Raw genomic sequence first — 12277 nt, 5'->3', positions numbered from 1 at the left:
CTCTCTCCCCTAAGACAGATGTATTTCTGGGGTTCTGGGTGCCCCGCACGTTCCTTCCTCTGGAGCCCTGCCCCTTGAAAAGGAACTGGATACCTTCCCCAACATTTTCCTGGAGTCTCATTCCCCCCCCTTCTACTTCTAAGTATTATTTGTTCGTGCTTTTGGCATCAGCTGTGGAGGCGTATGAGATTCTGTCTTTTAGTGTTTGGCTGTGGTTGGTACCGGCTTTGAACTGTCTTTTTGAAGATGTAATTTTAAGATTATGTAAAGATGTTCAAATGCGTTATGATTTTTATGTGTATTGCCATTGTATTTTGTTGTTTGCTGTTTTTTTATGTTTACATTGGTCCCTGCCTAGACTTGTAGATAGGCGGACCATAAATTATTTTAAATAAATAAGTTGCGTTCTTCTAGCTCGGTGGCCTTGGCTAGGGAAGAGGGGGCCTGCCTGGAGACCCATATTCGTGGAGGAGTTGGTAGCGCATTTAGGAATTGTTCAAGTACCACTTGGTTGGCCACCTTGAGGGCGGTTTGTTACTCAGGTCTTATCCACCAAGTGGCCCAGTCCAGCAAAGTTTGGGCTTAGGCTCTTGGTTGTTGTCCATCTTGGAACCCTCTATTTCGAAACCTCTTCTCTGGTGACAGGCCTAGACGGTTGTGGATGGCTGCCCTAACTTCCTGATACTCTGAAGCTTTGGTCTCGTCCAACGCTCGGTATGTAGCCTGCGCCTCTCCAGTCAAGTAGGGTGCCAGTCAAGGGGCCCACTGGTCAACTGACCAACGAGCTACTGTCGTTATTCACTCAAACGTATTCAAGTAAGCTTCAGGGTCATCTTCAGATCCCAACTTAGTCAAAACTAACGTCTTAGTCTAATTCCTTGAGTGCATTTGGGGCAATTCCGATCCACTTTCCTCCTCGGGTAGTCTTCGGGTTGCTGTCTGTTGGATCCCGTCTGCGAGACGTCATAACTCTTTTACTTGGGTCTCCAGTAACTACTTGCTGGCTCTGCAACTGCTCGGATAGCCACTTCAGACCTGCCTCGGTTACCATCTTCCTGTCTTCTCAAATGCGCACGCAAGAGACAATTGTTGAGCCTCTGCCTCTGACTGAGCAGTTACTCGCTCTAAATAGTCAAGAATCTGTGCCGGAGCAGGGCTCATTTGTTTATTTAATTAAACAATTTGTATCCCTGCTCGTCTTATAGATAGGTGGGTAACACAAAACATACATATTCTCTAAACACACAACATCATAAGACGTACAATAATGAAATACCTAAAACTGGGCACAACCGTAGAATTACACATTAAACTAAAAATATGAAGAGTTTATGATGGGTTTAAAAAAAAAAATTTATATCCCACCTTTCCCAAGGTGGCTCACAATTTAAGTATATTTTCTTTGACCCAGAACAGCTGCGTTTTTTCTTAGAAGGGAAAGGGATTTTCGATGCTCCTTAGGAAGCACAGGTTTATTCATGTCTGTTAATATTTAGCCGAGGTTAACTGCTCTATTCTTTAATACATTTGTATTTGTTCCCCTTTTTCCTGGAAGGGATTATTTACTTACTTTGTTCTCCCAGTTGTGGACTATATATTAAGTTTGAAAAAAAGTTTGTGTTTCAATGGTATTGATGGCATTTTTTCTAATTTTCTTCTCAAAGTTAATTCTTTGTCTGTAATTAATTGATAATAAATAAAAAGAAAACGAATAAAAATATTTAAACATAAAAAGTCCATATAAAAATCACAAACAAATAAGCGACCAGCGCTTACACCAACAGGTGTCAAACTCAAGGCCCGCGGGCCTGACCGCCCTCCCTAAACTAACCTCAACCTCCCACCCCGACAGGCAACCGCGCAGGCCTCCCAGCTCCACGTTAGATGTCGCCCGTCGAGACGGGGCTCTCGGGCTTTCTAATCTGTCGGCTCTAAATCTTGCAGTGCTATCTTATTTTTATTTAATTCCTCAATCTTTAGTCTAGTGGCGTGGCCAGCTTTACATTGAAATTCTACCAGTGCCGCTATCGGCGGCTGCCTCATAAGTGTCCGCCGATCGCGTGTCGAGTCACGTGATGGCGCCAGTTAGAGAATTAAGCATCCGGAAGAGATAGGCGCTGGAAACGTAGGGCCTTTGATGTGAATCGTACCTCCGTAGGCGCTGTAAGGCGCCTGATGCAACCTCTGGCGTTAGCCACACCTACAGTGGCATTAGGGCCTTGAAAATCAGTTTAAAATAGCATTTAAGCGGGATTTTTCACTGAGCTTGGTTCCCTACCGGTGCCTAAAAGAAAACAGCACCATCTAAAGCAGGGGTGGGCAACTCCGGTCCTCGAGGGCCAGAATCCTGTCGGGTTTTCAGGATTTCCCCGATGAATATGCATTGAAAGCAGTGCGTGCAAATAGATCTCATGCATCTTCATTGAGGAAACCCCGAAAACCCGACTGGATTCCGGCCCTCGAGGACCGGAGTTGCCTATGTCTGATCTAGAGAATCTGGGCCTAAGTGTCTAATTGGTGCCCGTACTCGTCGTTCCTAAAACCAAGGCTGTTTGTGTGTGTCTCGGCATGTGTGCCTTTGTGTACCGTGGTGCGTGCATCTGTCTGTCTCTGTCAGCGAGTATCTTGCTCATTTTGCTCTCTCTGCAGGCGGACTGATTTGTCGGGGGATTTTGGAGACCATCCCAGACCACAATGTTGACACCTTCATCTCGCTGTCATCTCCCCAGATGGGGCAGTACGGGGGTGAGTGTTTGGGGTTAAGAAGGGATGCATACCCTCCGAGTCCTCACCACTATGTGTGAGGTACACCGTTCTCAGCTGCCTAGACTCAACAATGTGATGAGTTGGTTAGGGCTTAGTGTAGGGTGCTGGGGATGGTTGTGAGGACCCAGTATAACACGCTCTGGGGGGGGGGATTATAGAGTGTATTTGAGGGGCTGATGCAGAATAGCTCATATAGAGCTGTACAGGGATGTCTGAGTGTATGGTTTCTACTAGAGAATGACACAGGGACAAATTTGGCCCCGTCCCGGCAGGAACTCAATTTCGATGTCCCATCCCCGCAAATTTTGTCGCTGTCCCTATCAATTCCCCGTTCCTGTAAGCTCTGCCTAAACCACACAAGCCTCAAACACTTATGATTTTAAAGTGTTTGAGGCTTGTGCAGATGAGGGCAGAGCTTGCAGAAATGCGTCAGGGACGGGGAAAAATTTTGTCCCCACGTCATTCTCTACTTGGGAGAAAGGTCTAGAAAATTGACTAAATAAATAGTGTGGAAAGTTTCAGCCTCTGATAACCAGAGCTGGCATTGTGACATCATAACGCCTCATTCCACCAATAAGAGCCAACCTCATCGGTGATGTCACAATGGCTTGATTGTCCTAGACTTGGCTCACTTTTACTACATGTTGATTTCTAGAGTGGCGCAGTGTAGAGAATGACACGGGGACACATTTTCCCCATCCCCCGCAGGAACTCAATTTCCCCTTGATTCTACAGACGGCGCCAAAATTTGATTGACAGGCGTCAGGCACCATTTTTACTAGGCGCCTATCGATTTAGGTCCCGTTTATAGATTCAGGCCCTCTGTGCAAACATCCCACCTTAGCCATGCTGTTACTGCCAGTGGCGTGCAGTCAGGGCCTTTCAGGGGATTCGCCCCACCCCCCTGAAAGCCCTGAGAGCACTGCTCTGAATTTGATTGGCTGGGCAGGCAAAAAGCAAGATACTGCTTAGCCAATCAAATTCAGATCAATATTGTCAGGGCCTTCAGCGGGGTTCGAAGAATCCCCAGCCCAAGAGCCCTGCTTTTTTTTTTTTGTTTGTTTGTTTGATGCGGTTTGACTGGTTGAGCAGACTGCCTACTCAACAAATCAAACAGCATCAAGCAAAATGTAAAAATGGCGTGAGCCATTGATTTACCGCGCTGACCCCTGAGAGAGTGAGGGGAATCCCAGGGCTGGAGGGTGAGGGAGGCGGATAGAGGGAGAGATAGACAGACAAAGCCGGAGGTACACATGGAGACAGGGCATCCCGCACTGAGGCGAGGTGGGAAGGAACGGGGTGAAGGATGGGACCGAGGTGAATTGGGAAGGAGGGGGTGCTTTTCCTCCATCTAACTGTCCTCTCCCTCTTCCCCCCCCCCTTCGCAGACACAGATTATCTGCGTTATCTCTTTCCCCACTACATGAAGTCGAATCTCTACCGGATTTGCTACACACAGCTGGGCCAGGACTTCTCCATCTGCAACTACTGGAATGGTAAGTGTGAGGGTGAAATGGAACTGGAGGACGGCCTTTCCATGTGTAACTGCTGAAATACCTGGGTGGGCAGTCTTTTTGTTTTTTTTTTCTCTCTCTTAACTACTGGATTACTGGGGGGAGAGGGAAATAAGTGTTATGGGGGCACTTATTCTATTCTTTCCCATGAATAACAAGTGGAATGATCAGAGGAAAGAGTGATGGTGGGAACTGGTGGACAGTTTTTCCATCTGGATCAGAGCCTGGGAGAGAGAGGGAATGGAAAGCGGCACAGAAATGTGGGGGGGGGGAAGGGGGGTCAGAAGATCTGACAGCATGTGGTTTATCAAGCACCATCTTCTATGCAACACCCCCCACCCCCAGGAGCCTGTTCCCCCTCTTCTGAAAATGCCTCCATCTGGTGGCATAGAGAGGGGGGAGAAGGGAGGGGGCGACGACGACACCGGGCTCTTCACTGGTACAAGCAACATCTCTAACCTGCTGCTTGTGCCGACCTCGGCTTGTCCTCTGAAGTCACTTCCTGGTTGCCAGGAAGTGACATTAGAGGGAGAGCCGGGGCCGGCACGGGCAGCAGGATGGAGATGCTGCTTGTACCAGTGAAGAGTTAAAGAGGTACTGGGGGAAACATAGAAACATAGAATATGACGGCAGAAAAGGGCCGGCGGCCCAACAAGTCTGCCCACTCCAGAACCCTCCCTCAGCTAAAATACCCTCTCTAGAGCCTCCTCTCCATGAGTCCGTCCTTTAAGCATGACTCTGTAGCGACCCCACTTGTCTGTCCCAACGTCTTTTAAAGTCGAGCACGTCGCTGGCCTCTACCACTTGTCGTGGAAGGCCATTCCATCAATCAATCACCCTTTCGGTGAAGAAGTACTTCCTGGTGTCTCCATGAAATCTTCCCCCTTTAAGTTTTAGCGGATATCCTCTTGTTGCCGTGGGACCCCTAAGAAAAAAGATGTCTTCCTCCACCTCGATGCGGCCCGTGATGTATTTAAATGTTTCAATCAAGTCCCCTCTTTCTCTGCGCTAAGTATATTGTTTTTAAACAATTCTGGAATGTTTCCATACAAATCGTGAATAAAACCTATTGTTAGTATACGCAATTGTTTTAAAAAACAAGTTATTACCGTGTTTCCCCAAAAGTAAGCCCTAGTCGCCAAAAGCCTAACCCAAATATCCCTGGATTCACCAGCAGCAGCGCTTCCCCCTGCCCCTCCATGCAGCCAAACCCCCGCTGACCCTCCCATCTTTCCATCTCTTCCTCTCGTCCGAACCCCGCCGACCCTCCAACTGCGAGACCTACAAAGAGCAGCGATGGCATCAGTAACGCAGGACATGGAAGGCCCCGGTGGGAGAAGGCCGCGAAGCAGTCTGTATAGAGTGCTGCCGACGCTGCTGTTTGGAGGGAGGTATGTAGGTCTCGCGGTCGGCGGGGTTTGGATGGGAGGGACTGTGGGGATTTGGCTACTTGGGGGGGGGGGGCTGTGCAAGGGTTCTGCTGCACAGAGGGATGGGAGGGAGGGATAGAAGGATGCTGCAGAGGGAAGGCACAAGGGGATGGGTGAGAGGGAAGGAAAGATGCTCCATATGTGGGGGAGAGAAAGGAAAGAGGAAGAACTGGGGTGAAGGAGAGGAAGGGAGAGATGATCATGGACATGAAAAAAAATAAGCCCTACAACGAAAATAAGCCCTAGTGCATTTTTTGGGACCAAAATTAATATAAGAAACTCTTATTTTCGGGGAAGCACGGTATATTGCATGGTTCTTATACGGTGCGCTGAACTTTTCTCTCTGCCTCCCCTCCCCCCAAACGCTGCCGTTTGCCCGACTATGCTGGAGCAAGCACTGAACTTTTCTCTCTGCACACTGTTCTCTGACGCTGCCGTTTGCCCGACCACACTGACAAAAAGCGCTCTGGGATGACATCATTCGGAGGGGCACCTAAATCAGCGCTCCTCCCTGAGCGAGGCGCCACACTTAATTAATTTTTTAACTGGCTTCATTGCCGTGGTAATTGAAAGCACCATTAAAAGCACCAGCAAGATAAAAACCCGCGGTAGATCAAAGTTGCTAGTGCCGAGCCCGCGAATACGGAGGGAGAAGCGTATTTTGTGTGTGCAAATCTGGTTAAAATTTATCCCCCGTGAGTGTCCCATACAGAGATTGAGCATAGGATCCTTTCTGGGTGGGGGGGGGGGGGTTCCTTTTCTCTGCTGGATTCTCATGGGCTCTCCTCTCCCACGGCTCTTCTGAGATGTTTATAATCTTACCTGTTGCCCCAACTGGGGATTGTGTTTTCCCTAGATCCGCATCACCGGGATCTTTATCTGAACAGCAGTACCTACCTGGCACCACTCAATGCCGAGAGAAGGTGCCTCAATACCACAGGTAGGAGGAACGGAGGGGAAGGGGCTTTTATTCCAAAACTGTGCTCTCGGCTGCCCTTCTGAGACCTCTGGCCATGTTGTCAGGAATCCTCGAGGGCTGGGATGCTAGGTTCCGTTGGACCACGGAAGAAAGAGCAATTTTCTGACACAAGTCTCAGGGGCAGGCCTGGCGTTAGACGTTGTTGGGGCCCAGGGCAGAAATTAAGGAGGGGGGGCCTCTCCTCCCTGCCCCCTCCCCTGATTTTCTCTATCCAGCATCTCTCCCTTCTTCCTCCTTCCCTCCCTCCCCTTCCCACCAGCCCCGCGTCCACCAAATGCCCTCCTATCAAGCGTCCCACTCTTAATTTTAAAATCGGCTTCTCCTGGAAGGGGGGGGGGCAAGATGTTCTTCCCTTCTCCTCACCCAGTTCCGAAGCCCCCTCGCCTCTAAAAATGCAAGGAGGTTGCTGGTGTGGCAGTGAATCTCTAGCGCTGCCCGCGGCCTATGGACCCTGTTCCTCTACTGTGGTCCACCCAAGTGGAAACAGGAAGTTGCATCGGGGGGGGGGGGGGAGGGGGAAGGAACTGCATTGAGGAGGCTTCAGCAGCTCTAGAGAATCGCTGCCATACTGGCGACCTTCTTGCCTTTTTACAGGTAAGGGGGGCTTTGGAACTGGGTGGGGAGAAGGGAAGGATATCCCAGTTCACGGGGGCCCCTTGGAGCTGTGAGGCCCAAGGCAGCCACCCTATTTGCTGCCCCCCCTAACGCCGGCCCTGTTCGGGGGGTTATAGGTCGGTTCTTTACACCTGCTGGGAAATGTGATTATAACCACCTAAAAGAAATGAACCGATGTTTGGAAACCCGAAAACAGGGTGGGGTTTATTTGGAGGAAGGAGGTGGAGAATGTGATGTGGATTATGTAAGGGGGGGGGGGCGGTTTCCCTCAATCATTGACCCACTTTGCCTCTCTCCAGACTGGAGGAAGAACTTCCTAAGGATTCAGAAGCTGGTTCTGATCGGAGGTCCGGATGATGGAGTCATCACACCCTGGCAGTCCAGGTGAGCCTCACTGAGACTTGTTGGGGAAGGACTGGAATATCACAGGCCAGTGCCAGTGAATTCAGGTGATATCGTAGGATCCATACTGTGAGCGCACTAGAGGTGTCTGTGATACTCGCTCAGATATGGACATAGATCAGGGCAGCTGAGACACACAGACTTTCACACAGCGCAGGGCTGCTCACTCTTTGTCTGAATTCAAGAAGGCCTGGGATAGGCACATGGGATCTCTCATAGAGAGAGAAAGAGATAATGGTTGCTGTGGACGGGCAGACTAGATGGGCCATTTGGCCTTTATCTGCCGCCATGTTTCTTTATTTCTTTCCTGAGACACACAGACATTCACATGAAGCAAGGCCACTCTGTCTGGTAATGACACATCTGAGGCATACAGACATTCACAGAGAGCAGGGCCGCTCTCTCTCGTGTAGACACACAGCTGAGATACCCAAACTACAGAGAGCAGGGCCGCTCTCTCTCGTGTAGACACACAGCTGAGACACCCAAACTACAGAGAGCAGGGCCGCTCTCTCTCGTGTAGACACACAGCTGAGACACCCAGACTACAGAGAGCAGGGCCGCTCTCTCTCGTGTAGACACACAGCTGAGACACCCAGACTACAGAGAGCAGGGCCGCTCTCTCTCGTGTAGACACACAGCTGAGATACCCAAACTAAGAGAGCAGGGCCGCTCTCTCTCGTGTAGACACACAGCTGAGACACCCAGACTACAGAGAGCAGGGCCGCTCTCTCTCGTGTAGACACACAGCTGAGACACCCAGACTACAGAGAGCAGGGCCGCTCTCTCTCGTGTAGACACATAGCTGAGACACCCAGACTACAGAGAGCAGGGCCGCTCTCTCTCGTGTAGACACACAGCTGAGACACCCAGACTACAGAGAGCGGGGCCGCTCTCTCTCGTGTAGACACACAGCTGGGACACCCAGACTACAGAGAGCGGGGCCACTCTCTCTCGTGTAGACACACAGCTGGGACACCCAGACTACAGAGAGCGGGGCCACTCTCTCTCGTGTAGACACACAGCTGAGACACCCAGACTACAGAGAGCAGGGCCACTCTCTCTCGTGTAGACACACAGCTGAGACACCCAGACTACAGAGAGCGGGGCTGCTCTCTCTCGTGTAGACACACAGCTGGGACACCCAGACTACAGAGAGCGGGGCCACTCTCTCTCGTGTAGACACACAGCTGAGACACCCAGACTACAGAGAGCAGGGCCACTCTCTCTCGTGTAGACACACAGCTGAGACACCCAGACTACAGAGAGCAGGGCCACTCTCTCGTGTAGACACACAGATGAGACACCCAGACATTCACCGAGAGCAGAGCTGCTCGCTCTTTCCCGAGACACACAGACATTCACACAGAGCAGGGCCGCTCTCTCTCGTACTGACACACACACTTTATATTCCGTGAAACAGAACTGGAAAGTGTTAACGTTTCTCTGGCTGTGATGTTCTGATGTACAGAAAGGAACAATTAGGCAGCAGGGACTCCTCCAGTGGAAATTATAACCACTGGAACACTGCGGTGCCAGAAATACGTGACCCTAAGAGCAATAAGGCGAATAAAAGAGGTTTTGATCACGTGGGTCTTTCTCATTCCCACCGTCGCAAGGAAACTAGACCTAGCCTTGATAATAGAAATGTCAGAGCTCAGTAATTATTCTGTGTATCATGTGGAGAGATCCTCGGGTATCAAGAAATGCAGTTAAGAGACCAAGAGAAGGTGGCGGAAAGGTACAGAAATATTTCCCATTCTGTTTTAAAATGCACCTGCCCCTCCTTTTACAAAACCGAAGCGTGGTTTTTAGCGCCGGCCATGGAGGTAACAGCTCTGACGCTTATAGAATTCCTATGAGCGTAGCTGTTACCGCAACAGGCTTCGCTAAAAACCGTGCTACGGTTTTGTAAAAGCAGGGGGAGGGGGGCTGGATAGGTTTCTCACACGTGTTACATCTTATGACCTCCAGAAGGAGGCGCTCTGTGGCACCATACGAGTACGGCAGTGAGCATTAGCGGTGAATTTGAGAGACGGATCCTACTCCACCGAACTTACCCATTTGGAGACACGTTCTCCGCAGAAACACACACAGAGCAGAGAGCGAGCAGGCGCCAGAGAGACACACGCCAACAGTCGCACCTGAAAAGTATTTTTTGCAAAAAGCGAACGAGAAAATCCTGCCCATTTCACACCCTCTTTTCCTCCTTTCAGTCAATTTGGATTCTACGATGAGAATGAAAGCGTGACGGCGATGGAGGAGCAGAAGGTGAGAGAGGGGATGAGAGGGAGGGATAAACGCTCTTTCCCGGGACGGGGAGGTCAAAAATGTACAAAGTGGGGAGGTGGTTAGAGACGTAAGGGGGAGACTGGAGTTCAGGGGAGGGGGGGATAGAAATGGGGATGAGGACTCAAGGAATCATGGGATGGGCCTTAGGGGAGTGAGGGGTAGAGCCTGGGAAGGGAGGGGGGGAGAGTGAGGGGTGGGCATGGAGGATTCTTAGTGGTAAAGCCAGGCTCAGGAAGTGTATGAAGTCTCACAGCGGGGACAGAGAAAGGGCAGAGGGTTGAGTGGACATGGGTGTCTTTTTGTGGCTGTCTTTGTTTCCTGACAGTAACCCCTCTGCTCTCTCCCTCACCAGGTGTACCTCCAGGACGCCTTTGGCCTAAAGACCCTGAAAGCCCGGGGCTCTGTTATCACGTACACTGTGAACGGCGTCTCCCACACCATGTGGCACTGCAATTTTACCGTCTATCAAAACTACATTGTCAAGTGGCTGACCTAGAGCTGGGCCAAAGCTGTGGGCAATGGGGAGGGGAGATGAGATGGCAAGACTCCTCCCACCGTCGAGACCTGCTCTGAGACTGGCCCCATAGCAGGGGGGAGAGCAAGAGCCCAGACCCCTAATATGCCCCTTCTTCATTGCCAAGAGAAGGGTGCTATCGTTTTGCGGGGGGCAGAGGGGTGTGGCTCCTTCCCCCCTGTTGCTGCTTTCCAGATTGATTTACCATGTCTGATAGCTTGGGGTGCAAGGGGCGGGGCCGTTGATGCACATTTCTGGGGAGAAACTGAGGGTGGGATGGGGGGGCAAAAGAAAAGAGGGGTAACCAGACAATTGGAAGCCTGAGAATGGGGGGGGGGTGTGGAGCAGTTTTGGGGTTTTTTTTTAAACATTTGTATCACTGAAGACTTCTGGGATCACATTTCCTTGTGGCTACTGCTGTTAATTCGCTGATGGGGAGATTCTAGGGGGAGGGTGGGCGAGGTTGTGGACCCGTTGCTCCTCCCTCCCTCCCTTCTTCCTTCCTGCACTGCCGACTCCCTGCCCGTGAGCCAGGCTGTTGTTTGACATTTCTAGAAGAGACTTTTTACAGAAACATAATGGTCAGACATTTATAAATAACTGTTAATGAAATAAATACATAAATATTCTGTTTGTAAAATGATTTTTATTGTGGTTAGGATTTAGCACAATGAAAGCAAAGATGGGTGAAGGGGTACAGAACCTGTCACCTCTAGGGCACTGGGGACTGGAGGGGCTCAGGGAACGGGCAAAAGGATACAGATTTTGTCACCTCTTGGAAACTGGATGTTGTTTTCTCATCTATAAATTATCAATAGCTGAACCCTCCGATTTTCATGGGCAAAGATTTGGTGCATTGGAAACTGGGTCTGAAGATTTCCAGAATAATTTAATTTTCGTTGGGAAACTTACTTTAGAAACAATTTTCTTTGCCACTTTATCATTGCTCAGTATAATTGTATTCACATGGCTGTGATTATTCCCTTGCGTCTCTCTCCTCTGTCCTCACCTCTCTTATGCCTAGAAGCTCTTTTCATGTGTCCATCTACTGCTGGATATGTTTTTTTTTATATGAATATTTAAATAAAAATTGCCCACGTGAGTTGGCATCTGGATTTTATACAGGGTACTGCACTGTAAAAACCTTCAGCAGATTAGATTTGCAGAAAGATTCATTAATATCGAGGGCTTTGGTGGGGGAGGAATGAGGTGTAGTAGCAGAGCTGTGTATGGCGGTCTCGGTACTGGAACAGCAGAGGTGCTTTGGGGGCAAGGATGAGGTGAAGTGGCACAGCATTGTGTGTCTCTGGTGCCGTAGGGCAGGAGTGAGGTGCATTGGCAAAGTTATGGTTTAGTAAGAATTTAATTGCTGTGTGTGTTGGGTGGGAGGCTCAGTACGGGAAGAGCGAGGGGTGCCATAGGGCAGGAGTGAGATGCATGGGGAAAGTGTCTGTTGGTACTTAGTACTGAGACAGTAGGGGGTGCTGCAGGGCAAGAGGGAGGTGTGTGAGGATCTCAGAATTGCAGGTGGGGTGCAACAGGCCAGTGAGGTACATTGGCCGGTGAAGGGGATGGTGTCTAAATATGTGCTTCATAGTGGGATACTTTGGGGCAGGAGTGAGGTACAGCTGTGGGAGGTTCTCTGTATTTGGAATATCAGGGGGGATTGCAGGGCAGGAATGAGGTGCATTGAGAAAGCTGTGCTGAGAGGTTCTCAATATTGGACTATTGGGGGGCGGACTGCAGGGCAAGAGAAAGGTGTGTT

General features: G+C 50.0%; 1 protein-coding gene across 2 annotated transcripts in view; it reads left to right on the top strand.

Moving 5' to 3' along the window:
- The window catches only part of PPT2 (palmitoyl-protein thioesterase 2), a 31817-nt gene extending 20203 nt beyond the window's left edge, over positions 1 to 11614 (top strand). The window contains exons 3-8 of one of the 2 annotated variants that reach the window (XM_033916194.1): positions 2650 to 2745; positions 4155 to 4262; positions 6567 to 6650; positions 7604 to 7688; positions 9923 to 9977; positions 10351 to 11614. In XM_033916194.1, the coding sequence (XP_033772085.1) occupies positions 2650 to 2745; positions 4155 to 4262; positions 6567 to 6650; positions 7604 to 7688; positions 9923 to 9977; positions 10351 to 10494 (572 nt within the window). In that variant the 3' untranslated portion in view covers positions 10495 to 11614. The remainder of the gene's footprint in view (positions 1 to 2649; positions 2746 to 4154; positions 4263 to 6566; positions 6651 to 7603; positions 7689 to 9922; positions 9978 to 10350) is intronic. The other variant, XM_033916195.1, reaches the window with a different exon arrangement.
- Positions 11615 to 12277: the final 663 nt, after the last annotated feature.

This window comes from Geotrypetes seraphini, chromosome 12 (genome assembly GCF_902459505.1).
Source record: "Geotrypetes seraphini chromosome 12, aGeoSer1.1, whole genome shotgun sequence".
In the NCBI taxonomy this organism is placed as follows: Eukaryota; Metazoa; Chordata; class Amphibia; order Gymnophiona; family Dermophiidae; genus Geotrypetes; species Geotrypetes seraphini.
This window is presented reverse-complemented; position numbering and strand designations above follow the sequence as displayed.